The following is a 27,279-nucleotide window of genomic DNA, read 5'->3' on the forward strand; positions in this document are numbered from 1 at the left end:
GTGTGTTTACCTGCAGTTTTCCCGTATCTATTGTCAGATATCTTTTATCTTTTCCAGTGAACTTTGCATTTTCTTCCCCTTCGATGTGTATCTTTTCTTCTCTGGGTGTGAGGATTTTTCACACAATTTCAAGCAGACTCATAGAACAATATTTGGTTTTGCCCTTGTGCCTTTCTCCAGCTTTTATATTGAGTACCACCACCTGATTCTGAATTTTCAGAGTACACTCCTTGGTTATTTGGCAGCCACCTCTCTCTGCACCTCAGGTCATTGGAGGAAGTTTGTGTCTCAAATCAGGCTCAAAATGAAGATGGCAAGGGAATTTCCTCCCACCTCAGCAACAAAAGCTCAGAAAAAAAGTTGGTCTATTTGTATGTTCCATTTTCTACAATCATATATCTTGGCATAACCAAGTTGCTAAAGCTCAAAACTTGCAACATAAACTTGTGTTATCACATTTCTTGCCATTCTCTTTAAGATGTCATGCCCTGACGAGAATAGTCCAGGCTGTTTTCTCTTCTAGCTGGAGAGTTCTCCTTAAGAAATAAGCATGCTATCAAAGAAAAAGAAAATAAACCCATCTAGGATTATTTCCAGCAGGAAAAGCAGCTGCAGCTGAGGGGGCAGCAATGCCAAAGCCCAGGAGTCCGGAGTCAGAACTCTGAGATTTATGAAGAGTTAAGTGAGTTGCACGTGGATAAGCAGTTGAAGGCTGAGCCACCACCTCCAGTAGGGAAAAAAGAGGTAACACAAACAACTTTCCTACCTGATACTGCATGAAATTCATTGCACCAGCTCCATAGTGCATGCCACTGGTTTATGTGGGGTTTATGGCTTGTAAAAATACATGTTTGTCATGGGGTAGGAAAGCAATAGTGTGTAATAGGTATTACAGTCTTAATAAAGAAGAGAGAGGATTTTGTTGTTATAAAAATAATTGGAAAGCTTGGAAAACGTGCATTATAAATGAAGATGGAATTGTAAGAGGCTTTTGGGGAAAAAAAGCCCAAACAACCACAAAATCATCCATAATGCTACTGTCTCATTTTAGGAGAAAATATGTGTGTGATTTCCCACTGAAAAGCAGCTCTAGGAAAGGCATCTGCTGACTTGGCAGACCTGAATGTTGAGTTCACTGGAGGGCATCTGCTCTCTGTCACAGATTATGATTTTTTTTTCCTGTTAACACACGCCCAAGAAAGGTGCGACAATTTAAGTAGCTGATGTGAAGGTACTAACTAAAGAGCAAGCTTTGGTATTATTTAGTTGATTTGGCCAAAGTGCAGCTCATTAATTGTTTCTTGATGTGTACACATTGACATTTATTTTCAAGTTGTAGGATGATGTTGTCCTTATAAACATAAATATCAAAAATAACGTGTTTGTACTGTACACTGAGTGACTCCAGGCTGTGTAATTGCCTGTATTCTCCTTGCTGACTTGTTAGGGGTTCTTCCACTTCAGATTTAGAATTTTATTGACATAGCATTGCCTTTATTACTAGAGAGTGATGGATTCCTCTCTTTGAAATGAGGAAATGGAGGTTTAGAATGTCCTGGGAGTTTGGAGAGTTCCACAGCTTCTTGAGATTGAAACCAGGGATTGTTGTGTGGGACAAAAATTGATGAAAAGGAAAGGATGGCACAATAGTCACACACATCACACCTTTCCCAGTTCTGCTGTAAAATTGCTGGCAAGTTTGTGTCCAGCAGGAGCAAGCCCTTGAAGAAATGTTGACAGGACAAGAGGAAACAGACCCACCCCAGAGCCAGGGCTCCCCTCCTCCAAGCCTGCTGATTTATGTTGTTATATGGGTGGAACTTAGTGCACTAAATGTAGACAATCTGCATCTGGACTTGTCATCTGAGGCCTCTGTTTAGACAATGTAGGCAGGTAAATGTGTCTCCAGCTGAAATCAGCATTTACATTAGGTCAGATCTCATAAAAGAGCCCATTTCTCTCCATTAACTATAAAGGGAGCACTTAGGTTGCACACTTAGGTGAGATAAATTCCACTCCCAGGAACCAGAAATCCTCCAGCCATGAAGCCTTTCTTTAAAGGGCAATCCTTGCCAGAGTACTTCTTGGCATATTCATATTCAGAAAGAAAACAACCTGAATTTAGAGGAAAGAGACTTAAATATTTCATATCATGGTCTCAGGGAGAAAAAAAGTATATATATGTAGCAAAGAAATACAAAACTTTCAAACAATGTAAAGAAGCATAACTAGGAGGAATTAGAAGACCATGTCAGGCATTTTTCTCTCAGAGGATTAGGTATCCTTCATGTTTAAATATCTTTTCAAGACAAATGGACCCTGTGATCCTAACAGTGAAGCCAGAAAACTATGTCCTTCTTTAGTGCTATAACAAAATGTCATGATAAGTCAGGAACATTCTAGCCTCGATATATTCAGCAACATCGTGATAAAGAAATAATCCCCATTTCCTCCCTCAGCTTTCAAAGGGTCCTGAGACACAAGTGCCACCTCTCTATAGCAGGGTATAATTGATTCTATTTGCAGCTGCTTAGAAAGAGGTGGAGGAACATGGCAATAATCCAGGGATGACTTGAAATCGAGCGGAAGTTCACGCGAGGCTATGAATGCCAACACAAAAGAGCAAAGCCCAAAGGATGCTATTTTGGAAGATCTCGTGTGGACATTACATACCCACGGTCCCATTGTGCAGGAGCAATCTTTGTGCCAGCACGCAAGGACACGCTCGTCGTATTTTTGATGAATGTCCCAAGAAGTTGCAACTGGCCAAATAAAGCCAACAACTGCAAGGGAGTAACAGATTTGGTATGCCCAAGAGGCAGGGCTTTCAGGGATTGTCAGTGACAGGAAACACTGGATGTGTTCCTAGTGAAACACTCTTGGTGTCAGTAAAGGGTACATTATATGATTAAAAATTCATTCTATATCCATCATCAGAAAGGCACCGTAGAAATAAAATCATTGGTGTCACAGGTGGAGAAGACTTTGGAGTACAAACTGGCTGCTTTCTCTGCCAAAATGCTAACCCATAAAATATTCACACAACTTTGTGGAATCTGGCTTTAAATGGATCAGATGACTTAGATTTCTTCATTTACCAAAAGGAATAATTCACTTGCTAAAAAGAAATATCTTGTTGCCTGGGTATATTTCCTTAAATACCAGCCTTTTCTTACTTTTTTTTTTTTTCCCCTTTCAAAGTGCCATTTCATTACAGTCTTTTACCAGTTTTATCCATTAGTCTCTTTGTACGAATTAATATAATTTACTTTAATAGACTTGCTTTCTTCCTATTGTCTGGGGTTTACCCCCTGAAGTCATGCACCATTGTTGTTTCATTATTTATTGTTAATTAATATCTCTGAGCCATTTATCTGATCTTTTTTTACCTCTTTCTTTGCAACTCCCTCAACTGTTCCTTTTCGGGTTTTTTCCTTCCAAGAAGGAAGCACGGTATTCCAAATACAATTTCTACAGAACTGTAAAAGAAGACATAATATCTCAGTATCTAGACATGATGCTTTCATATAGTTTTCTACATCGTTATACCCCACTGCAAAATCACATCTATTTTTTTAAAATATTATTCCAGGTTTCCAAAATGTCCATTGAAATTTTCCTGTAACTTGCCCATTTGTACTTTTTTAAATCATGTCCCATTTTCCTATATTCTCTCCATGTTTCCCTTCTCTTTTCCCTTCTGCTTCCTCGATTTCCATACTCTCTCCAATTTAATATTATCAGCTAACATGAGGATTATATCGGTCAAGACCCCTTCTGTATCTTTAGTGAAGATAATGCTGACCCTAATCCCCACAGATTTCCTCCTCTGAGGGGAAAGTTTGTGCTATATTTGGGTCCTTAGAATGGCTTTTCTCCAGACAGCAATGGGTGAACCTGAGCCAATTACAATTTATTTTAAAAGTAGGCTTTTCTATAACAGACATCCAACTGTTTTCCTAAGGTTTATATATCATATGTCAATTTGATAGATTAAGGCTCTGATTTTCAGAGGTGAGGCAGAGAAGAAGGGAGGTAAGAGGGCTAAGCCTTGAGCAAACATCAACTTTCAATGAGATTTCAGCGTCTCACTGCTAAAGGCTTTTTGAAAAACACTTTCAGATCAATTTTCTGCTTTTACAGGCACAAGCAGTGTGTGTGGGAGCCCTGTCTGGGTACTTAAAACAGTCACTCCATCAACAAACACTTTAAAAATTGCCTTCTGCAGCATGAATTTATGCACCAGGGGAAGACCTTCCAAAGAGGTTTCTGACAGATCCCTTTCCTCTGCCTTGCCCACTTCCTCCACTCACCTAGTCCAAGAAAGAAGGAGGAGATTCTGTATTTGTCCTTTTTGCCTTCTTTTTGAGCTCTTTTCACCCTGTTTGTGCAGAGTTCTCTTGGCACACAGGAGAACCACCTCACTGCCTTTATGTCTATGACATTTCACTCCGAGTAAGCTCTCTCCTTTTCTCCTCTCTGTCTTTATTTAATTCACAGGCTGCAGCAAGTGTATAGTGATCTGTGATTCCCATGATTATTCCCTTTTCAGCCTCTCTCAGCTCAGTGTTGTGTTTACTTATTGCTGCTCTCCTGGGCCGTTTCCAGTTTTCCATGAGCATTCACTATCGATTGCTAATGATGTGTTAACTGGGTGTATTGGATCCCTTTATGCTCTGCAGCGTGCCTTGCCTGGATCTGCTGGTTTGTATATGTATATACAGGCTTTCTGGCTATTTCTCTGCTTACATTTGTATTAATTCTAACAGGCTCTCCCCCTTCTTCTTATTGATCCCCTTGTTGGATGATTTTAAGAAGTGTTTCTTTTCTTAGACAACTGAATTTTGATTAGCTACCTTCCCCTCATCAATTGCTCTTGTGTCCCTGACTCTTCCCTAAGTTCATGAAAACCTTCTTAATCACTTTTAACCTTTCTGGCAAAGAGTAGCCTTTGCTTCCTTCCCAGAATCATCCCTAATCTTTTCCTTCTCTTTCATATGTCTGGCTCCTTTTTCTAGTCCTTGTTCAGACCCTCAAACCTTAATCTACTGTTTTCTGAATCCATGTTCATTGTCTCTTCTTCTTTGGAGGCTTTTCAAAAACACAACCTGTCTGTTTGCCTTGCATGTTCCCCACCTCCCTTTGACACTGATGGATTCTAATATTTCCTGGAAACTCCTCCTGATAAATAACTAAAGAGTCTATGATAATTTAATTGTATTTTGTTCTGTGAATTTTCTAACCTGTCTCTGCTAAATCCAGCTCTCTAGTTGAAAATGTTATCAAGATGACATTGCTCTCAGAGTTTTATTTGATTTCTGGCTATTAGTAAGAATTATACCCAACAAAGCTTCTCTTCTCATTGAAACCCCTATTTTCTACATTCTACAGCTGCATATGATTTAGGACTATTTCAGTGATCTTTGTTTTGACATCTTCATAACAGAACATGTAATGACTAAATGCATTCCCTGATGAACAGTTCCATGAAGTTCTGACTGTGATAGAACTTGGGATGACATTTTTTCCACCGTCATAGACTGTTGTGAGTCTGTAGGAAATGGGCTCTATACAACAGCTGCATTCTGAATATGGCTTTTCAGAAGCTTTATCCATATCTTGGACCTGTTCTGTTCTTTCTGTTCTCTCTTTTAAAAAGGTCTCTTCTCAATTGTTTGCAGATCTTTTGCGTACAGCATTAAAAACCCTAACCAAGACTATGACCTTCTGGATGCTGCTGCTAATTGCAAACAAGTAGCTTCCACCCCCTCTTGCAAGCACTGCTGGAAGGTTCAGTCTTGCCCACTTTACCCCAGGTTCAGCATTTCTCTGAATTCAGCTATAAATTTTGCATTGACTGTGTATGCTGGAAAACAGAGGACCCATTTTCACATTAATAATAAATATATAAAGCTGTGCCTAGTCTCTTACTCCATCACCATCATGCTTATGAAAATAATACTTTATCTGTACGTGCCATCTCTCATATAACTATCTCACAGGCTGTTTAAAAGCTTGGGTAAGTATTATTGCCCTCATTTTTTAAAATGAAGGCAATAGTATTGCAAAATAAAGCACAAAATCTTTTAAGTGGGAACTCAGAGAAGAGAGTAAGCCAGTTCACAAATGACACACTCTCCTGCTTGGAGCTATTTGTCATTGCCATGACCCATGGAAGATACCAGCTTTGGTATTGCCCACTTACACCAGATAATGCTCTAAAACATCCAGAAACAAACTGGATGTATTAGAGCATTATCTGGTGCAAATATCAAGTCTTTCACTTTAGTGGCCAAGCGATTTAGCTTGTAAAATTTAAAAGTAAATTAAGTAAAATTTAATTGTGGATTAACACAAAATAGAAACTCTTTATTTTAGCTATCAAAATAAAATAGGGGGGAGACATTTCCTCTTTTCATCTAAAGAAAGTGTCTTGATTCTGTTAAAGGAAAGTTAACCTGAAATGAAATTTCTATTTCATATTTGGGTGACTAACTGAATAGTGTATCATATGTCTTTTAATCATGAGTTCAGCCTTCAAAACAGATTTTGAAAATAATATATTCCCCAGAATTGTTTTTATCCAGGTCTGCGTGAGAGCTCCTGCTCTAAATAGATGAGACAACCAATGCTTCAGGGAGCAGGAATATTCTTGCCCCATTTTGCAGAGGAGGATCTGAGAAACGCTGAATTTAAACAGTGCACCTAAGATGATGGTGTCAAATATTTCAGGCGAGTGGTAGAGCCCTTGAGACATTTCTAAAAGCCATGTGCCCTTCCTCCTACATCACCTGGAGATCACAATGGTGTGACAGAAAGACAAGGGGCCATGTCATATGCTGAGAAGTTGTTAGATGAGGGCTGAGACAGGAGGAAGAGCCCTCTCAAGATATTTGTACTTGAGCTTCCTGTGGCTGGACGCTGGAGGAGAGGCTGTCAGCAGGTGCAGATTTCATCCACCAGCTGTGGGTGAGGAACCTCAGGAATGAGGCCCAAAACACAGGAACCCAAGTCAGGTCATCCAATTCATCCTTCAACATTTCAGGAGGCAGGTCCCACCTCTGGTACCCCACCCAAAGTATGAGCCTTCAGGATGTCAAAATAATGAAGTCCATCACTTCAAGGTTCCACCTACCATTAATCAGAGCAACCTGGTCTAGTGGAAGGTGTCCCAGCCCATGGCAGAGGGGATGGAACTGGATTATCTTGAAGATCCCTTCCAACCCAAACCATTCTAAGATTCTGTGATTAATATTCAATGGCTGTTCACTCCCTTTCTGTGGTTTGCTTCTCTTTTGTCTCAAAAAGTAATTTGTATATGTTAAGTTGTTGTTGCTGATGGGTCAGCCCCTGGTCTCAGGGCAGGCAGAGCTGTCACCAGGGAGTGGCACCTTGGGAAGTGCATGGCAATGTCTCTGTTGTGGTGGCTTCAGCTGGGGTGCTGATTAGTGCAATGACAACTCTGCTACTTCCTTCGGGGCAACTGATCAATTTGTTTTCCACATCTTTGCTCTTGTTGGCAACAAGCTTGATGAAATCAGTCTTTCTGAAGGCAGCACGGTGGATTTGACAAATCCTGCAGAACTGCTGGAGCAGATCCCCGAATTTGCTGAGGAGCTGATGGAGCCTGAAGATTGCTTCCCTGAAGGTAAGAACTTGCATGTTTCACTGCAATGCTGGGGCAAGAAACCTTCTTTTCTCTTATTGAACATCTCCTGACCTTCTCACTGTGTTGCTCTGGTTGCTTGCAGTAGTATTTCACTGGATGCACTTTGTTTCTTAGGCACTATAATGCTGCAAACACACACTCAAAATCCCTTGTTACCGTTAGTCTTTGGATTTCCAAGGTTCTAAAATGCTCCACAGCTTCTAAAGCCTTAGGCTTTTAAAATTATAATTTGTACCATGAAGAGTGTTTTATTTGTTTATTTGTTTGTTTTTTAAATGCTGATTTTTGTCATTTGGCCAGTAAAGATTTCTGACTTCCAATATATGTGCATGATCAAATTTGGTAAAGGGATGACCAGATCAAGATGTTTCCATTGCTTAAATGTATCCAGGGAGTTCATAGAATCTGTCTGGAGAGTTCATGAGACTCAGGGACTCTCTTCCATTTATTTCAAAGGGTGTCAAGATTAGCACATCCAGTGACTTTCATCTCAAGTCAGAGAACTGCTACGTAAAGGGCATTTAACATTATTATCTTAGATAACAACAGACCACATTTACATATCTCTTTTAATACTGAAATTCACCATCATTTTATTAACATTTTAACACCAGCCTGCTCCAAAACACAGATGTAAAACCCAGCTACATCAGAAGATCTTTGTTAAAATAAATATATAATGTAAATAGCATCCTAAGTTATTTCTTCTCAGAGTGAGTTCTATTCCAAATATTATCTCAGTCAAATTTTTTGTTTTCCTATAAATCTGGGTTGGTAAAAACAGGGTTAGCTAAATAGTCCCTTGAAAATTCAAGCATTATTATAAACAAAAACAGAGCAGCTCAGATGGGATCAGACAGAGATGATTTGCTGGGTATATGAATGCCCCTGAAGTCAGCAAAAATGTGCATCTCTATATCTGTGAGGAAGATGATTGAATGAGGTAAGGGAGCCCTGCAGGGCTTACAAATGTCCCTAGGATCTAAACATTTTTTTGGCAGCTCTGCTTAAAAGCAGTAGCCAAAAATTAATGCAGTTGACGGAAGAAAGCATGGTGTAACTATTCAGGCCTGTGCAATAACATTTTGAAATTAGATCTGGTGTTTTCATTCTTTCACAATATATTTCTTAATGGGGCTAGTGAGCAGCAATCTCTGTTGTGCCCTGCAAAGTGATTATGTTATAGATGCTTAAACAAGCCAGTGCTGTGCGATCAGTGCTGTTCAGATGCCAGCTGAGAAATTCTGAAACTGTGGCTGGCCAGAAGCACCATCCAGTTTTTTAAAAGAAATGAGGCAGACACCACACAACATGTTCCCAGAGCAGCAGCACTCTGTAATTTGATCTCTCTTAAAATAACCAGACCTACTTGAAATTCCACGGTGCAGGACCACAATGGAACCAACCCAGTTTGTCAGATCTGCCTCAGTGCTGTCTGTGGGATGCAGGGTAGCAAGAAGGGCTCTTCCAGATGGATCACTGGAAGTATTTAACCAGCTTTGAAGCCTGCTGATCATCCTGGCAGCAGAGAAATGCAGAAAGGGAGGCACTGTGGGCTGAACCCCAAGCTTGCCTTGGGTTATTTCCACCCAGGTTCTGGCTCCTGCGCTCTTCTTCCTGAGCACCCCTGGTCCTGCATTTTGTTTTTATTCCTTATCTCCCTTAGTTCCTCACCAGTGTATGTGCAAGTCAAGGTGTTTTTCTTTTCTCCCAGGATGCAGCCAGCTGAGCCTTGGCTCTAAATGGGAATTGAAGGAGAGCCTGTTCCCAGTCCTCAGCCCAGTGCATGGTGTCCAGGGACACCTGCAGGTTCAGGTGACATCTTCCTCAACACATCTACTCTCCTTTCCTGTGTAGCACATATTATCCATGCACATTTTTCAGCCTTTACTGTTTTGGCTAAATGTGATCACATTGCTCACGGATTTGGCAGAAAAATGCACAAACACAACGTGATTATTCGCTCATAAAATTTCAAGTCAAATTGCCATAAACTGAAAGTCCAAATGATTCTTACAGCAATGACATTAACATTAGGTTTAATTTATGCAGGGAAACAAAGTGTTTTCCTGTAATCAACTTCTAATAAATATTTCCAATATTTTTGCCCAAACTTACTATTGCAATTAAACCTCATGCAGCTGTCACTTCAGTCTAGTTTAAAACCAAGTCAGCCAACAAACAGCAGTCTAATTAGCTAAGATGACAAGACTTTAAACTACTAAAATGAAAATATTGAAGGGCATGCACTGGGCAGATTTATCTAGTCCTGCCTTTACTGACATTTTATAAAGAGGTACAACAATATTTGGCATATTTGGGAGCATGAGAGTTAATATTTGTGAAAGAAGGAGATTATGTGAAAAAGAGGAGGGAGAGGGGAAGGGTTAATTTCTTAACTTCTTTAGGTATCTAAATTCAAACTATGACATTTCTCAACACATCCAGCATAGGTTATGTCCTGAACAAATATGTTCCAGATTCAGGCCCCTTTTTTTCAGATAACAAAGGCAACAAAGATAATACATGTTCTTGAAATAGTTGCTGAAAGTTTGCTGAGGTCACAGTTTTCCGGGAGTTGGGTGACCCAGATAAGCCATAGGTCGTTTTTCTTGGGGAGCCTTGTTAATGTGTTATCATCTCAAAATAGCTTTGATTAGGGTCAACAGGGAACATTCTTGGGTCAGGAAATGTGAAGGCAAGGTAGGGTCACAGCCCTGGCAGCTAGCAAGTATTGCTGGGAAGAACCTGATAGAAATGGAGAGACCATTTCTGGTTGCCAGTTGATGGGAAAGGAACACTTATCCAATGCCAGCTATTTGGGTACTTTTTCCTCCAGATGCCTTGCAACACTCCAGTCCTGTTACCTCCATCGGTATGTGCTCTCTGCAGCAAAATTTACTCCCAGTTTGGACATTATCTTCTGTGTCTCGCAGAAGGTTGTCCAAAGAGAGCCCTCGGACCACAGCGTTCTCCTCTCTCCCAGACCCTAATAGGAGAAAGATTCCACCAAGTCCTTAGGCGTAATTCCCCGGACACAGCCCGCTGGCAGAGGTCTCAGGGGAATATCACCAGAGGGTCATGCGAGAATGAGCAACCTCGCTCAACGCGTGGTTGGTCGCAACTCGTGACACCGAGGACGCCCGGAACCATCTTTCCATGTGACCATGGTGGGAGCCATTATCGCTCCTAAAATGCCCAAATGTCAGCTGGAAAATGCCACATGCCCCAGTGAAGTTGCTGTGATTAGTGGTGGGATGTGTGTCCTGCCCTTCCCAACCGCGGAGAGCGGCTGTTTAGAAGCAAGAAAGGGAAGAGAAGAAAAAAAAATAGACAGTTAAATGGAATAAGTCTAAACAGAGTTATGGGGGCTGCCACTAGATCAGTTTTAAAGGCTGTGTAAAACCAAGGCAAGCCCAACAAAATGTGCTCATTGGCATCCTAGGAAAAATCATGGAACAAACCCAAGTTTTAAAGTATCGCTTCCCTCTGGCTGTCATACCTGAGATACTCTGTGTTTTCCACCAGGAACAGCGTGCTGGCATTATGTTGTACACAATTTTCAGGCATCATGAGACTCTTACAGCTCTATTACATGCTCAGAATTAAATTAATATAGGTTGGACAGGACCTCTAGATTTAAAACTCATCCACCCCCTCACTCAAAGCATGAATGACATCAGTGGTAGGCCAGGCTGTCCACTGCTTTTGCTCCAAGGCATTACACTCCTATTTGTTGTGACCTCCCAGATGATGTGCTTTGAGGAGAGTAGCAGCAGATAAACAAGAAATGTACACTTGTCAAGCCCTTGGAAGGGTAAAAACACCTGGCTGTGGTTTTGTCAGATGTCCTCTTGGCAGCCTCCGGTCTAGCACACAAGATCTCAGATCTCCTGATGTGTCTCAGGTACCCAAATGCTGGAGACAGTGGTCATAAATCTTTCTTTCACACTATAAAATGCAGCTATGCAATCACAGAATCATGGAATTATTCAGGCTGCAAGGCACCTTTAAAGGTTATCCCATTCCAATCCCCCTGAGTGAGTTAGTAGCAGGGCCAGAAGATGAGGAAAGGGTTAAATAGGAAGAGTCTGCTGAGAACATGTTCCCTCCAGCACAGGGAGGCAGCTGGGGTCTTTCAAAGGGGGCACAGTTGGGTTTTATCTCTTATTTGTGCATACCCAAGTTGCCAGACTGGTCATTAGAAATCCAGCTTGGCATAAAAAAAAATATATATATAAAACCCATGTTATGAATACCTGCCTGCTTGAGTTCATGCTTAAGAAGCTGTATTTTGTATCAAACCAAGCAATGCTGTAACCAGTGTTCAAAGCTAAGAAAAATACTATTTTGTTCTAAAAATGAATGTCCCAATAATTGAGAACTCTTGCATAAAGGCATTCACAAAATTGCTGTGGTTTGAACACAAGGTACCACACTTGCTGGACAACAGAATGGAAAAAATGAATTGGTGCTCCTGGTTTATTGAGAGAACCAGCAGCCCAATCCATCCAAAGTAAAAATAATAATTTTATGAAAATTTAAATATATATATTGGCATGAACAAACAGTGGATTTGTAAATTCTTTGCCCATAAGCCTAAAATCAGTAGGCTTGGCTGTCAGGCATTGAGGAGGAAGGTTTTGCAGTATAACTCCCACATTTACAAAGAGGTTTTTTTCCCAATGCACCAAGGTAATGCAATCAAATCTAAGAGCTCCATGATTAGAGTGCACCAGGCTAGAAAATGTGAATATGGAACAAAAGGGATATTTAAACAGATTGCCTTCTATATTGAATTCCTTCTCCTTTTTTTTTAAGACATATTTTAATCTTCAGTTTGTGCTATAGGACACCCTAATGACTGAAGGGACTATTTCCCTTGTTATGAAATATGACCGAAAACTAAATAATATCATGGTATATTAATGCATTTGGAAAGGTTTCTTGGTAAATAGGCCTCTGTTTTATGAGAAATGGTATGAAATATCCAAATGTCAATTGAAAACAGACATTGTTCTTGGACAACTTGGCCCCAGATGCAGCTCAGAACAGCTTCACATTTTTACCAGTAAATAATTCAAACCTCTGGGGGAACTTCTTCCACTCTTCTGTGTTCTGATGAGCAGCAATCTACCAACCAAAAGACCATGGTGAAAATTAGTTTGTTTGCTGTCAAAAACGATGCAGCCCAACATGAAATACAGTGGCAAAACTAGGCCCTGGCAAAATCACAAGGTGGTCAGAGTCTTCTGCACAACCTATTCCCTCCCAGCACAGATTTCAGTGGGACAGCACAAATCTGTCAGACCAGGGAGGATGAGTAATAGGAAATGCCAGAGGTTTTATTCCTGCCTTGACTCCTGCTGTGGTAAAAGGTGTTAATGAATGTTCTCCTTCGTGGGGATAAAAATGCACCAAAACTGGGCTTTGCTGACCACCTGCCTTATTACAGGAACAGCTGGAGTCAGGATTGCTCAGACCCTCTCCAGGTCATGCCTTAGACACATCAAAATTATTTTGATATTTTGATTTCACAGAAATGGGGGGGAAAAACCCAACAAAGTGTTAGACTACAGACCAAGGTCAAGTAAACTTTTTCTGTTTGATTAAGTGTAGTTTTTAACTTAACATGTAAGCTTAGGTCAAGATGACCAGAGCAATAGGCTACCAGCATAAGAAAGAGTCCAGAAAGCATGAAAGCACAGTCAGGAAGGGAAATCACAAAATTTAAATAGAAACAGGTTTCTAGTAATTTATTAAAAGACCTGTTTGGGCTCAAGTTTTGGGGGTGTTTTTTTTTTTTTTCTTCTTTCCCTTTTCTCTTTGTGAATAGCTAAAAGCAGCATTTCATGTGAATTGCAGACAGCACGGAAGTACTGCTTGACATTAGCAATTGTAGCAGAATCTGGTCTAAACATTTCTGAATCAGGTCCAATCAAAAGCATGGGATTTAATAGCACTGTGATTTTAGGTTGACTCATCTGATAAGCTATTTTGGATTTTTCAAGGTATTACTGTCAGTAACTAGGACTCTTTTTTCAGACTGAAATTGCATGAAAGCAATCAAAGAGCATTAAAAAAAAATTAGTGGGGCTACCTGGCTTTCTGTCTTTAAAAATACCTCTCAGTACTTGTAGACCATCAGATGGAAGCCAAATGAATCAGTAATAACCTGGTCTAACTATGTTGTAAGTATTTCCCATCACAAATGAAGTGACTCTGGAACCCACAGTGCCCTGCTCATTAGTTTCTAATATGAAGGTGATCCCTAATTTTAGCTGTGCCTGGGCTCAGGTAATCATGTAGGCTCCCTGTGCAGTGGAACTCCTCCAGGGAATGATTCATCCAATTAGCTTACAGTGGGGAAAACCACTTTCTGGGAGATTCTAACCTTTTCCAACAGTATTTACAGAGCATTTATACTCTGTAGGAGCATGGCAGAGCGTGGCATGCCTGTTACTGGCTGGGCCTAAGCATTTGTCCAAGAGATAAAAAAGCCAAGTAACCATCTAGGTAGACACAAGAAAAGAGCAAAATGTTTCTGTATAAATGTTTTAAGTAAGAAAAAAAGCTGATTTTTTTTTTTCCAATTTGAAATTAGTTTTGGGAAGGAGACAGATGCAAAGATAGATGCAAGCAGTGGCTACTTCCAGTACAAAGGGGGATTTCTGCTTAACACAAAAAATCCTCACTTACAGAGTGAACAACCTGCTCATTAGGCCTTCATTTGATAAGTGAGGGATTTCAGCCCAAGCCTTTGATCTTCCTGATTCAAAGCTGGGGTGACAATGAGGTGGGCAGTCCCCCTGAATTATTAGCACAGAGTGTGAGCCAGACACCTGAAAGGTGGTGATGACCTGTGGGGTGAGAAGCAGTGCAGGAGTTTTCTGGCAGCACTGCTGAGAGATGCAGTTGATAGTGCCCTCGGTCATGTTGTGCTGGTGGGATTCTCCTGATGGGCCTCTCTCAGCAGAGAATCTGCTTTGTGAAGTCTGTTCTGTGTACCTACTTCCTAAAATACACCCAAACCCACATGCACTGCCAGCTGTGAGCATTGTACTGGTTTTAGCAAAAAGTAGTGACTAATATGTTGTCCTTTTATCGCTTGCCTTGATTCTTTAGTGTTTGGGATTGAAGTGCTTAGAAGGATAATTCTTGCCTTTGCTGAAGTGGTACCTGACCTGCAAAGGGACAGAGAGCTGGTTCTTACTTTTCCATCTTCTCCCAGTATTATGCCTTTCTAAAAAAGCTTGAACAATTTAGTGTATTTCAACAGAGCCCAGAATTTCTCCGAGTTCCAGAATACAATGGTAAACTGGAAGATGCTGTGGGTCTGTGTGATGCAGGCATTTAGAGAACAAGTAATTGCATGCTATTATTATCTTTATATAAATAGTTTATTGTCCTTTTAGTCCCACACCAAAACTTAGCACAGCCAAGAGCCCACACCCAACCAAAATCTCAGAATTGTAAGGGGAGAAGTTCTGGGAGATCCATGAAGGATCCTACAGTTCTGCTGCTCCATAGGAGGGATCTGGGATATAAAAACTCACAGAAAATGCCAGGAGCACCACAGCAGACTTAGCAGCTCTCTTCCTCCTGGCAGAGCCCTGTGCCACCACATTCCAGCTGTTGAGAATCCCAACATCCCAGGAGCTGCACTTGATTTCCTTCCATAGCACAGGCAGCTCAGATGCCTCAGTTGTGCCACCTTGAATTAGCAGCATCTGCTCTCTCTGTAACCTTGGCACTGGCCCTCTTTCCTCCCCAAGCTGCCTCCCTCAAATATTATTTCTACTCCCAAAAACACTGCATTGCATCGCCATGGTGAGACATCCTCCCCTGTCACTTCTGACCACTGGCTGTGTGTCTCAAGACATCTGGTGACCTTGGCCACCTTCCAGCTATAGAAGCAGTTGGCCTGTGGCTTTTTTTTCTTATGATGAAGTCAATAAACCTGCATAGTCAAGTCTCTTCCTACACAACACATGGAATAAATGTAGGGTAAGTAGCTTGCTTTTTGAAAATAAAACAGGTTTTGAGGGTCATTCTCATCAGCAAATGTGACATTTGAGTCAGATTATCTGATGTAAGACTGACTGGCCAGGACAATTCCTGCCTCCCAGGGTCCTCTCACACCATTTGAAGTTCTTGCCTAGCACTAGGCAATGCATTTGGTGTTTCTGAAGTGGGAGAGATGGATCTGTCTGTTACCAATGACAATATCTTTTTGCTACAACAAAGGAGTGTTGCTAAGGAAACTACAAATGGCCATGGTCTTGCCTATCAGAAATCCTTATGTGGGCCCCATTGCCAGCACAGCACTTAGCTATCTCACATTATTTGTCACTGAAGTCAGAAAGTGCTACGAAGCATCATTGGGGATCCTGCTATAGAGCAGATATCTAAATTTCTGTGACATCAAAGGGGATTTAACTGCCTCAGTATAATTCCGAGATTGTTCTAATGCCTTATTTAAGCTAATGAGAGTCCAAGAGATCAAAATCTGCTCCTGTTTTTGCTGCCTGAGTCTCTTCAGCACATTGGTCCCATCTGCACTGTAGCACCTCCTCTCATCATCTCTCTTTCATCAGATTGCCACTTTTAATCAGTAATTCCAGTGGTATTATACTAGCAAGAAAATAACCTTTCTCCATTCAAAAGGCTTTGCAAGCTATCACTAATAACCTCCTAGAGTTATTAGTCCTGATCAGAAGTGCTGCCTGAGCTCAGCTAACACTTTTTGAATGACCTAGGGCACTGGTGACTCATGGCCAATATATTCTGTATCACAAAAATCATTGGGAGAACTCCCTGGGACACATTTTAAGTGATTTTGAATGTTTTTTAATAGAGGAGTGAGAGAAGGAAATGGAAGGCAGTGCAGAGAGGTTTTGTGAGAAACAAGAGGGAGGAAAGACGCTGTGCAGCAGTCTATTGCTAAAAGAAATATTCCTGAGCAGCTTCTTATTGCAGCTTTAAGAATTAAATAGGCTTTTTTAACAATTCCTTTGTTTTTGTTTTTTTTTTCTTACAGTCTGTGTGCGATTCTTCCCATGCTGTTCAGTGGACATCACAAAATTTCCAGGCAAAATTTGGTGGAGGCTGAGAAAGACCTGCTACAGAATCGTGGAGCACAACTGGTTTGAAACATTCATCATCTTCATGATCCTGCTGAGCAGTGGAGCCCTGGTAAATGTGACAACATTTCCTAAGTGTTTAAAAGTGGACATGGGTCTCCAGTGTTCTCCAGTTTAGCTGTCTCTAAGATCTTATGAACCCTTAGTGGTCGTTTCTCAAAGCAAAGCGTTTTGTCTGGGGCTAAAACAGGTTGTCAGCTCTTCTGGTTTCACCTGCCATTACCATATGGTGGGAAACTTCCTTCTGCTGTGACTAAAATTCTGACTTGCACATGTTTTGAAAAGAAAATCCTTGAGGAAGTCTGTGTGAGGAAGTTTGCCAGCACTGCTGCTTCAACATCCCATAGCTGCTTGTCCATGAGAGTTCCCATCTGGAGGCTTGCGTTTTGCTCCAGGGGTGGCTTTGTTTTTTCCTTTTCTTCTCTTTTTTTTAAACCACACTCTGTAACCAGCTAATTAAAATTATAAAAGACACAGAAGGCATTGAATCAGTGCTACCCATGGAGCTAGTGGGTGCCTGCATTCCTGTTTTGAAATACCTTAGGTTAGCACTCAGTACCTTCCCTGCACAGGTCCTGTTTGTGTCCAGGTGAATGTGCCTATGGACACTGCTTGGTCATTGCCCAGGACTCTGAGAGGGGATCCTCTCCTCCTGAAATCCCACTGCATTCTGGAATTACCCTCTATGTATTTTCAGCCCTGGGCTCTTCACAGGGATGTATTTATATTTCTCTTTTGCATGCCAGGAATGTCCCTGCATTTGGTGGGATTTCTCCCAGGTTTTCATCCTGACCTAGAGCAGAGATGTGTGTCAAGAGTTCTCTGGGCTTTAGTCTGGTGCTCATCTTCTTTGTGATGGAGAAGGACATTCACTTACTGAATTTGCAGGCAGTACCATGTTTGGACTGGTTATCCATGCATTTCCAGAGGTCAGGCTTGGCTCCAGCCAAGTGGGTGGATCTGCCTTAAGCAGTAAGGCAAACACCATCTTAGAAAGGTGCCTGCTTCCCCTCACTGGAATAATTGGAAAAATCATTGGAATAACCCCAATAGGGAGGTGTGATGAAGGATGGCTGTAAGGGAGCAGATTTCCTAAAAAGAACTGGAGGGGGAGCAGGCAACAAACAGAATAAACTCCATCACAGCCCTGCACAAAAGCCCACCACCCCACTGGGCTGCATAAATTATCCTGTTCTTCCACTCCAGTTGGCATCAAGGAGGCCTCAGCTGGAGCACTGGCTTCAGCTTTGGGCGCTGCACTTTGGGAAAGACGTGGGCTAATTGAAGAAACTCCAGAGAAGAGCAACACAAATTATCACTGGCCTAAAAAAAAGAGGAAAAAACACAGAAATCCTGAGTTTATGTAGCTCAAAGAAAGTCTCTGAAGGGAGAGAAGAATGTAGAAATGCATAAATGTTGATGCAAAAAAGGAAAGAAATGGACTGTTCTCCTGGTCCACCTGGTAGGAGCTGAAATGTCACCCAGGGGGTTTTATTTTATTATGAAATATAAGAGGCTGAAAAATTTGGGTAAATAGTAGGCTTCTGAAAATTGTCACAGCTTTGCTGAAATGAATGGACTCTGACAGTTTTTGCACCAGCTTGAGCATCAGAATGTTAATTTTTGAATACATTTTAGAGGGGGAATGTCAGTTGCTATAATATGCTTTAGATGAATACACTTCCTTACATATGTAATTAAAAGTGCCTCAGATAACTGAAGACTGCAATATAAAGCTCATTTAATTTAAATTGCATGCATTCATTTAGTTTTTGCAGCTTTCAATTTAGCCAATGCAGTTCTGTATAAGGGCAAATTATCTTGCATTTTCTCACATATAAGCACCGTGCTTCAGTATTTGGACTGGAGATGTTAGAGGCAACACACAAATTTTTTTTTCCTGGTGTTCTGGGTTGCTCTTCCAAAAACTGAGCTCATCTGGCTGCATCTCTGGGACACCCTAAGTTCTTAAGGGACAAGAGCTATATATACCTTTAAGCCAATACATATATATATGTATGTGGTTAAACTATCAAAATATATCTTTAGCTTACTGTAGATGATCCAAAAACCTTTCTTAAGATTTTAAGCCATAAGCACCCAAACTAGAAGCCTACTTTTTAATAATATTTTTGGATAACACTGCAGGTATCCTGCTTAAATCTTTCTTAACACACAAAGCAAAGCAGAAAAAAAAAACCAAACCCTTCATGATATTTTATATGGCAGAGGTTTCATCAGTTGTCACCGTGAAAAAATGCAAAGCACCAGAATTTTGTATTTTGGGTAATATTCATAGCTTGTCCAGAAGGACAGAAGTGTCCAGGTAGCACATTCTTCATCCCTTAATAAGCTGCTTCCTGACTGACAGTGTGCTTTTAGTAGACAAAACACAATGTACTTTTGGACAAGTTAGTAGAAAGTAGGGAGAGCAAAGGAGGGAGAGGAGGAAATAACTTTAAATGGTTTGTTGTTATTTTTGCAGTAATTGCAAAGTACAGCAAGTCATCTGACAAAGTGAGTGAGCCCCTACGAGAAGTGATAAACTCCAATCTGTGCATTGTTTTCAGCCTTTCTCCAACAGCTCTTTCACACCCTTGAAATATCATTTTTGAAGGCAAGATAGGAGACAGGGTTGCAGCGAAAACGTCACCCCAAAGTGTGGGGACAAATGGACAAGCCTTGGCACGGGCTGCCAAAGCTTTCTTGTCAGTTTAATTACTGTTCCCTGGCAGGCAAAAGAGCAGTGTGACTGCCTGAGTGACAAGTACCACACTTCTTGTATCTCCAGGCGCTGGGTGTTTGCTAACTTTTTGAAGCTTCTCAGAAAGTAGCTACAGATCTGGAAATATGTAAATGCAGATAATTCAGATGATTAGCACAGACCCTCTCAAATTATGTTTCTTGCTGCCAAGTGCTCTGGGTCACATGATGGGATGAGAGTAATATGTCACAGCTTGGGTTATCCAGGTTACAGGGACTTGGGAGCAGCTTGTGTAACAGCAGTGGCAAAAGTAGCTGGGGAAGCAGATCATAATTTGACTTAGAAACCCCAAAACAGGCTGCATATTGGCAAACCTGACACCAGGATCCTGCCTTTTATTTGACTCATGTTATAAAGTGAAGGCTAAACTATGAGACATCTTTATTTTCTTTCTTTTGGGAGGCATATTGGCTTAGATCTTAAATATTTTAAAGGGGTTATTCAGTTGCTCGTATTTGATACAGATACTGAAACTCTTTTCATAATGCTCTGCATGAGATTAGTTGGAGAGACAGATGAGATGGGGAGATAGATACCTTGACCTTTAAAATATTATTGTTCTGCTAAGTGAATAATAATGAGCATTTTTTGAGGCAGAGAGCTGTAGCCACCTGAAATGTGATGGCTGAACAGAAGCCAGGGAACTCCAGCACTCCATAACACAGGCAGGTTAATAACCCAATTTGTCATCATTAGCAATAAGATCTATTTGGCTAAATGCAAGGGTCATATTCTGCCTCCTAAATATAGACATCCTGTGCCCTGGGACATCTGAGGTACCGGGTAGCATTGGCACAGCCAACAGGAGATGAGGCAGGATAAATCTGGGCATTTTGGCATGGCACTCTGCTTAGGGGTTCACATTCCAAATTCAAGGTGCAGAAGCTCTTCCTACACTGAGAGGTTGTCCAGCCAGTACAGCCAGTAGAGGCTGGAGAGAGATAACCAAGCCTGTGTCATTTGTAGGGGAAAGCTGAACAGATCTCTCAAGTCAGGGTCTGTCCTGTTTGTGCTGAACACTCTTTTTAATTGTAATGTTAAAATACATCAGAAATCACAGACTGTGCGTGATATTTTATCAAATATAGACCTGCAGTGCAATGCCCATGCTTTCTAACAGGGCTCAGGAGCAGTCATTAACCAACCCTTTGTACTTCCAGGCCTTTGAAGATATTTACCTTGAAGATCGAAAAAACATAAAAACCATGCTGGAATATGCTGACAAGGTATTCACTTACATCTTCGTCCTGGAGATGCTCCTGAAGTGGGTGGCTTATGGCTTCAAGAAGTATTTCACCAACGCCTGGTGCTGGCTGGACTTCCTCATTGTAGATGTGAGTATCACTTTGGAACTACAAGGTTTCTCGTGCTGGATTTTGCAGTGGGTGGGAAAGGGCTGTTAAGTTTGGCAGCTTTGCATCTGTGAAATGACAGCTGTCACTCTCATTGTGAGCACCAACCCCAGGCAGAGCTCAGAGGAGGTTTGGATGTGTGACTGTGCATCTCCAGGACCCAAAGCAAACAGGAACGCCATCGGTGATGATGTACATGTGTCACCCTGCTGATGTGAGGCACATCCCCTCCCCATCCCCAGGAATTTTCCCTTTCCTCCAGCATTTAACATCTCATTTATCGCCAGGGATCTGTGTACAAAATCACAAACAGGACAGGACTGCCGAGGAATGTGCCTCGAGCTGTTTATTTTCCACCATCAGCCTCATTACATGGTAATGACAATGGGAAGATACCAGCAGCTCACATCCCAGGCAGCAAAGAACTCAGTGTTACAACTTACTTAAAATGCTTTTTGACCAACCACACAAAGAAAAAGCATATTGACAGTAGTTCTATCCAACCACTATGAGCACACATACCTTCAGTTAAATCAATGCTTGCTTATTTTGAGTACAATACCTGCTTTTAAGCCTTAAAATACAATGCACAGAGCTCCATTATTAAGCTTAGAACTTCCTAATATACCACTAGATATACTTTTCTGTAGTTTAAGGTGTTATTCTAGTCAAGCATTAATACACAGACCATTGTTTTATTTGTCCTTACTTTCTACTTCTCATATAACTTTTATAGCTCTAATTGCAGTTCTGCTGTTTCTGAGGCCTGCCTTTTGCAGCTTTCCCAAAACCCTACGATTTTAAGGATTCCCACAATTCCCCCTCTCAGTACAACTAAAAAGAAACTTTCATAACTATGTAATTTATTAACTACCTTGCGTTTCATGGCTTCACTATAGTACATCTGTTTATTACTTGCTTAAAGAATCTTTTTTTGCTGTGGAGAGGTGAGCTTATTTTAAGGATTAATTGCACCATTTTTTGCCACATTAAATGACATTTAAGGAGCCCCACATTCCACACTCCCAGCTAGCAGAAGGCCCAGCTACCTCAGCCTGTTCTGCACATGACCTGGGCGCAGTTTTCAGCAGATTAGAGGAGCTGTCCTTGGCGGGGCTCCTCGGCCAGGCTGCCAGCAGTGTGTAACAGCATGTTCAGTTCTGGCTCCCAAATATTTACCAGTGCAGGAGTCCAGGAGAAGGTGTGAAAAGTCCTCTTGGCAAAGTGTCTTCACTACTACAAAACATTGCAAAATACTCCAAATCCTTCAAATACCGCCACGCTTCCTTCTACTGATGGAAGGATAATCCTTAGAAGTCTGAACAAAAGGAAGCTCATGCCCCAGGAGTGTTGCTAGTACCAGATTTGGCTCCTTCAAAGATTCACTTTGAATTGATGTGAGATCTGCCAAACCTGGGAAAAGTCAGCAGCACCACGTCCTCCAGATGAAGTCTCACATTTCATCTCAGTGTATCAATGAGGAGGCAATAATCTCCCTGAGGCCATTTCTTATTAGTTTGAGGCATTAATGTGGGAGGCTGGCAGAGCTTTGCCATGATTATGTAATTTATTAAACTTCAGAGAAATTATTTTTCCCCATTTTACATCTGAACCTTAACTCCAGGGAAGAACTGCACTTTCTTTGGCCCCAGCCCAGGAGAGCACTTCAATGGGACAATTTGCTTGTTTGAAGTTATGGTCATGTTTAAGTGCACTGCTGGATCAGAGCCTTTGGAAGTTTCTCCAGAGCTTTAATAAATTGATTTATGAAAAGGAAATTCTTTACATAAATTGTAGATCATAAATTCTTCTTTGCATATATGCTTAGAAACCTTTTAAAGGGAAAGCAGTAATTTTTCTCAGATTAGCTCCTGCAGAAGAGGAATGTTTGGTTTAATTATTTAACCACAAAATTGCAATCTACCTGTTCCTAAGTTATAGCCCAGCTCTGAAAACTGTGATTTAGGTGGCATATCTTTTCTTTTCTTGTTTCTCCATCTCCAAAATGGGATTAATAGGACTCACCTAAAGTACTGGATGGGCTTCCAGGAATTTGTTGTTCGAGTTACTGTTTCAGTGAGTTTCTGAAGACTAGAATGGCTGGATGAGGGATGAATATTGGCACAACCATAAGTAGAGGTGCTCCTGATGTGTTGCAGTTTGGAATTAGTTACACACCCGTAGAATAACATCTTATTAACACCAAAGAGAGTAAACCTCAAACTAAGCTAAATTCTGTCCTCCGTGTGCAAACCCCCCTTAGAACAGGAGCCAGACAAGAATACAAAGTCCAAATGTAAATTAGTAATGTTTGCCTTTTAATAGTGGAGTTTATGACAGATTGGAGAAGCAGCCACAGATGGCCTGAGAAAGGGATTGCACTGTCCCCTGTCACACATCCTATGGCATAAAACAGGGGGGACACCAGCCCTGGGACCCTCCTTGTCCCCAGAAAATAAACCTCAGAGCCTTCTTAGTGACCCAGAATGTTTTATGTTCTCAACCCACATTTAAATGTTACACCCACATTTAAATGTTCATTTTGCAAGCTCCCAGTCCAACCAAAAAGTTGCTCCATCCTTGAGGTTTTTTGGTTATTGGTTGACTCTAGGCCATCACTTGTTCTTTAAGTCTCAGTGAAAAAATAATTTCTCCCTGCACTATTCTTTTCTTAAAAATATTTTCCCAGTGCAGATTATGAGAACCTGGTGCTATATTTTTAGCAGGTTTAACAGATGATTTTCTCCTACCCTATTGCTAACCCTGCCACTCTGAATTGGCGCAGTAATATCCTATAATTTTTCCAGCACACTTTTTATTTCAATTTACATTTTCTTTTTGGTGCTTTGAGAACCAAATCACTGCAACTGAGCTGCAGAAGGCAGTGAATGGGTGAATTAGCTGCTCCAAAAGAAGCAGATGAACCACTTGTCTGATTTTCTCAAATTTATTTGTTTAAAATTATTCACTTAAAAATTCCTGATCTGCAAATTATTCATTAGTGGTTTGGTATCAGTATTCAAAATTCAAGCTGCAGTGGTCGATTTTTGATTGGACATGTGAAACCATCTCTCATCTGTGTTTCCTCATTGTACAAATGCAACTCTGAATCTATTTGCTGTTTTGAATAATTCATAAAACCAGCTCAAAATTTGCAAGTATTCACTATTTCTAAATAGGATTTGAACCCAGAGGGGTTATAAGCATATTGCTGCAGAATTTTTTTTATATATATATCCTGCCTTGTGAAAGACCTTTGTCACTGATTTGGACCAGTGGAACAGCAGAGTCTGCGTCTGACAGTTATGGACTACTAAAGAAAATTCTGTTTTGCAATACCTAAACATCAAAACAAGAATAATCCACAAACTGAGCTATTTTTGATGGATGTAGAATCCCTAAAGGATGATCTCTGGTAATGGGCTTCTCAAAGCAGTGTGCTAGTGTAGCAGAGAGTGCTTTCACATGCATTGCAATACAGTAATGTCCTATCAACAGCTCTGCTACCCATGTCTTTGGGAGGAAAGAGAAAGGGTTAATCAAACCACAAAATGCAGGCTCATTTCAGCTCAGGGCACCATGGAAAGATGCCTTAGATGTCTGCTGGAAGTTGGGCATACTCAACAATCAACATCAATGTACATCCATACAAGTTACCCTGTGAAAAAGAAATGTACTGCTAAAAGCAACACCCTTCTGCGCTGCAAATATCAGCTCTCTGTGCTCATGAACTGCAGTAGTGAGCCCTCAATCCACAGCTCTTTTCACAAGAGGGACAGGCAGATGGTAATATATCTGTGCAGACAGATAGAAGTGTAGATAGACACCAATATCACCATCAGGAATGACATTTATGCACAATCCTCTTTCCTAGGATGCATGGGTGAGTATTTCCACAAAGAACAGATATTTTCCAAGTATCCATGCAATCAAAACCTCTTTGGACAAAGCAGATTAAGCAAGGGGTCTGAACTTGGCCAGGGCTGGAGGCTAGTGGCACCCAAAGTCAATGTTTTTGGGAGCTGCTCTCCACCAGGCCTGTCCTTCAAAAGCAGACAGAGCTGGGCTTTGAAACAAGGAGCAGAGAGACTCCACCAGCTCTGCATGCTGGTGCCATGCTTGATGTTCCTTCCAATTGTTTCCCCTGACCTATAAATATTATCTTGAGCTTATCTAGCTTGAGCTTCAGCCAATTAATTCTGAGCTATGTCCCAGCCTCTGCTGACAGCAGATGGATTATTCCATTGCATGGGCAGTTTGGGAAAGACATCAGTCTGGGGCTTAGCATCATTCAGAGTCAGGAGGTGTTGCAGTCAACAGCTTCTTCACTAGCTGCTCATGCACTGAAGGCAGAGGTGAGAGGCTGGAACCCCAGAGAATCTGTCACAGGAAGCTCATGGGAAAGAGGTGTGAACTCCCAACTCATTAGTAAGAATGCCCAGAGAAAAAAGTCACAGCCAAGTTTCATTGCCTGTGGCATTCACAGAGAAATCCTCTTAAACCTGGACTAATTTCATCACTCCACAAAAGTCCATTATCACAAATCCATCATTTCCATTGCAGCTTTTGTGTTCAATTTAATTGACCAAATTAGTCCCAATCCAGGCTTACAAAAACCCAGCCTGATTGTCGTGTTCTGATTTCAGAGATGAGGGGAGATGAGGGTTTCTCCACCAATTCTTTCTAAGATGATCCTGTCTTTCAAGTCTTCACATGAAGAGAAAGCCATTTTTCTTAAACAATTGCTTTGTTAGGGATGCTGGCTGCCTCCTTCCCCTCCAGCAGTGGGTGGTCCTTGCACTGTGTCCTGCAGCAGGGCGGGGAGAACATCTCTAATTCTCAATTTTTTCCCTGATGCCCCACTAGTTTCTCTCCAGTTGGGTCACCAGGGATGAAGATTGTTCTTTCCATCCCTTCTCCATCTCCCCTGCCATGGAGGGAGGGGCTCCCAAGAGTTTTGGGTAGTAGATCTGTCTGCAAAATAGCTCAAGCACACCTCAGCAATGGATTTGAAGGTCAGGCATCTCAAAAAAGTTATTCAACAAATCCACTAGGCAGGATTTTGTAGATGCTTTTATGGAAATGAAATGATATGTATTTTTCACTCTCCTCAATGACTATAGTGAGGTTCTAACACAGCATGTTTCTGGTGTTTGCCTGGAGCTGCTCAGTTGGTAGCTAGAGATTTGTATTCCCCACTGAGCAGCTTTCCAAATTTCCTGTTTGCTGCCAAATTTCCTGTTTGCTTGTTGGAGATCTGCTCATGGATGTTCAGGCATTAAATGCACCATCACTTTCCCTGAACAATAAAACAAAAAAGAAAAAGGCATTACATTTTCCAAGATAGTTCCTGGAAAGCACTTGCTCTAAGATTTCTGCTTCAAATATTTCACTGTCAGACAAGCTAAGAAGCAGCTAATAATCCTTGAATCTGAGATGAACATTTTAAAACAGTCTTTCTCTCCCTAGTTAAAACTGAATTGAATTAAATTATGCCCTTGTGTCAGATTGTCTTTAAGTGACAATTAAAAACTTGCTGTGTGAAGTAAATATTGATGGCTTATGATTACTTTAATTGTTTTTTTCCATCTGTATTCCCTGTTGATTAACAAGGTGATTTCTGTTTGCTGTACCAGTAATTACACAATCTGCTGTAATGAGTCGTTCCCAAACAGCACTGAAATCCAATTTGTATTCTTGGGACATTAAGAGCATGTGAATTTTGTCTAGTTTGTGTTCAGAAAGGCACACAGGAGCAGAATGACAAGAATACAGTCAAGGCAAATTAAAGATAATATGTCTTGTCACTTAGAGCATCATTTTAAGAGAACTTATTAGTGTTCTCTGTGAGCTGTCAAAAGTCCATGGGTACAACAGGGTATTACAACTTCAGAGTTCAGTTTTTAACTCGGTTTTTCCCAGTTCCTCACAGCAAATGCTCATGTGGGGTTTTTGAAGTTGTCTCAGTGCATATTTTTCTGAGCCTCTCTGATGGAATAAACCTCCCAGATAGCCAATAGGAGTGAGATTCCCTCTCCAGAAGCCAGGGAGCCCGGTTTTGAATAGAAAAATAAAAAAGAAAGAAAGAAAAGAAAGAAAAGAAAGAAAAGAAAGAAAAGAAAGAAAAGAAAGAAAGAGAGAAATAGAGAAAGAGAGAGAGAAAGAGAGAAAGAGAGAAAGAGAGAAAGAGAGAAAGAGAGAAAGAGAGAAAGAGAGAAAGAGAGAAAGAGAGAAAGAAAGAAAGAAAGAAAGAAAGAAAGAAAGAAAGAAAGAAAGAAAGAAAGAAAGAAAGAAAGAAAGAAAGAAAGAAAGAAAGAAAGAGAAAGAGAGAGAGAGAAAGAAAGAAAGAAA

At 41.0% G+C, this 27,279-nt stretch overlaps 1 protein-coding gene across 5 annotated transcripts in view; it reads left to right on the top strand.

The window, feature by feature from the left end:
• The window catches only part of LOC100221337 (sodium channel protein type 5 subunit alpha), a 217,043-nt gene that overhangs the window by 156,559 nt on the left and 33,205 nt on the right, over positions 1-27,279 (top strand). For 3 of the 5 annotated variants that reach the window (XM_072925296.1, XM_072925295.1, XM_072925300.1), the window contains 4 exons: positions 598-744; positions 7,528-7,648; positions 16,710-16,864; positions 20,737-20,910. In XM_072925296.1, the coding sequence (XP_072781397.1) occupies positions 598-744; positions 7,528-7,648; positions 16,710-16,864; positions 20,737-20,910 (597 nt within the window). The remainder of the gene's footprint in view (positions 1-597; positions 745-7,527; positions 7,649-16,709; positions 16,865-20,736; positions 20,911-27,279) is intronic. The other 2 variants (XM_072925297.1, XM_072925299.1) reach the window with 2 other exon arrangements.

This window comes from Taeniopygia guttata, chromosome 2, assembly GCF_048771995.1.
Source record: "Taeniopygia guttata chromosome 2, bTaeGut7.mat, whole genome shotgun sequence".
Classification (NCBI taxonomy): domain Eukaryota; kingdom Metazoa; phylum Chordata; class Aves; order Passeriformes; family Estrildidae; genus Taeniopygia; species Taeniopygia guttata.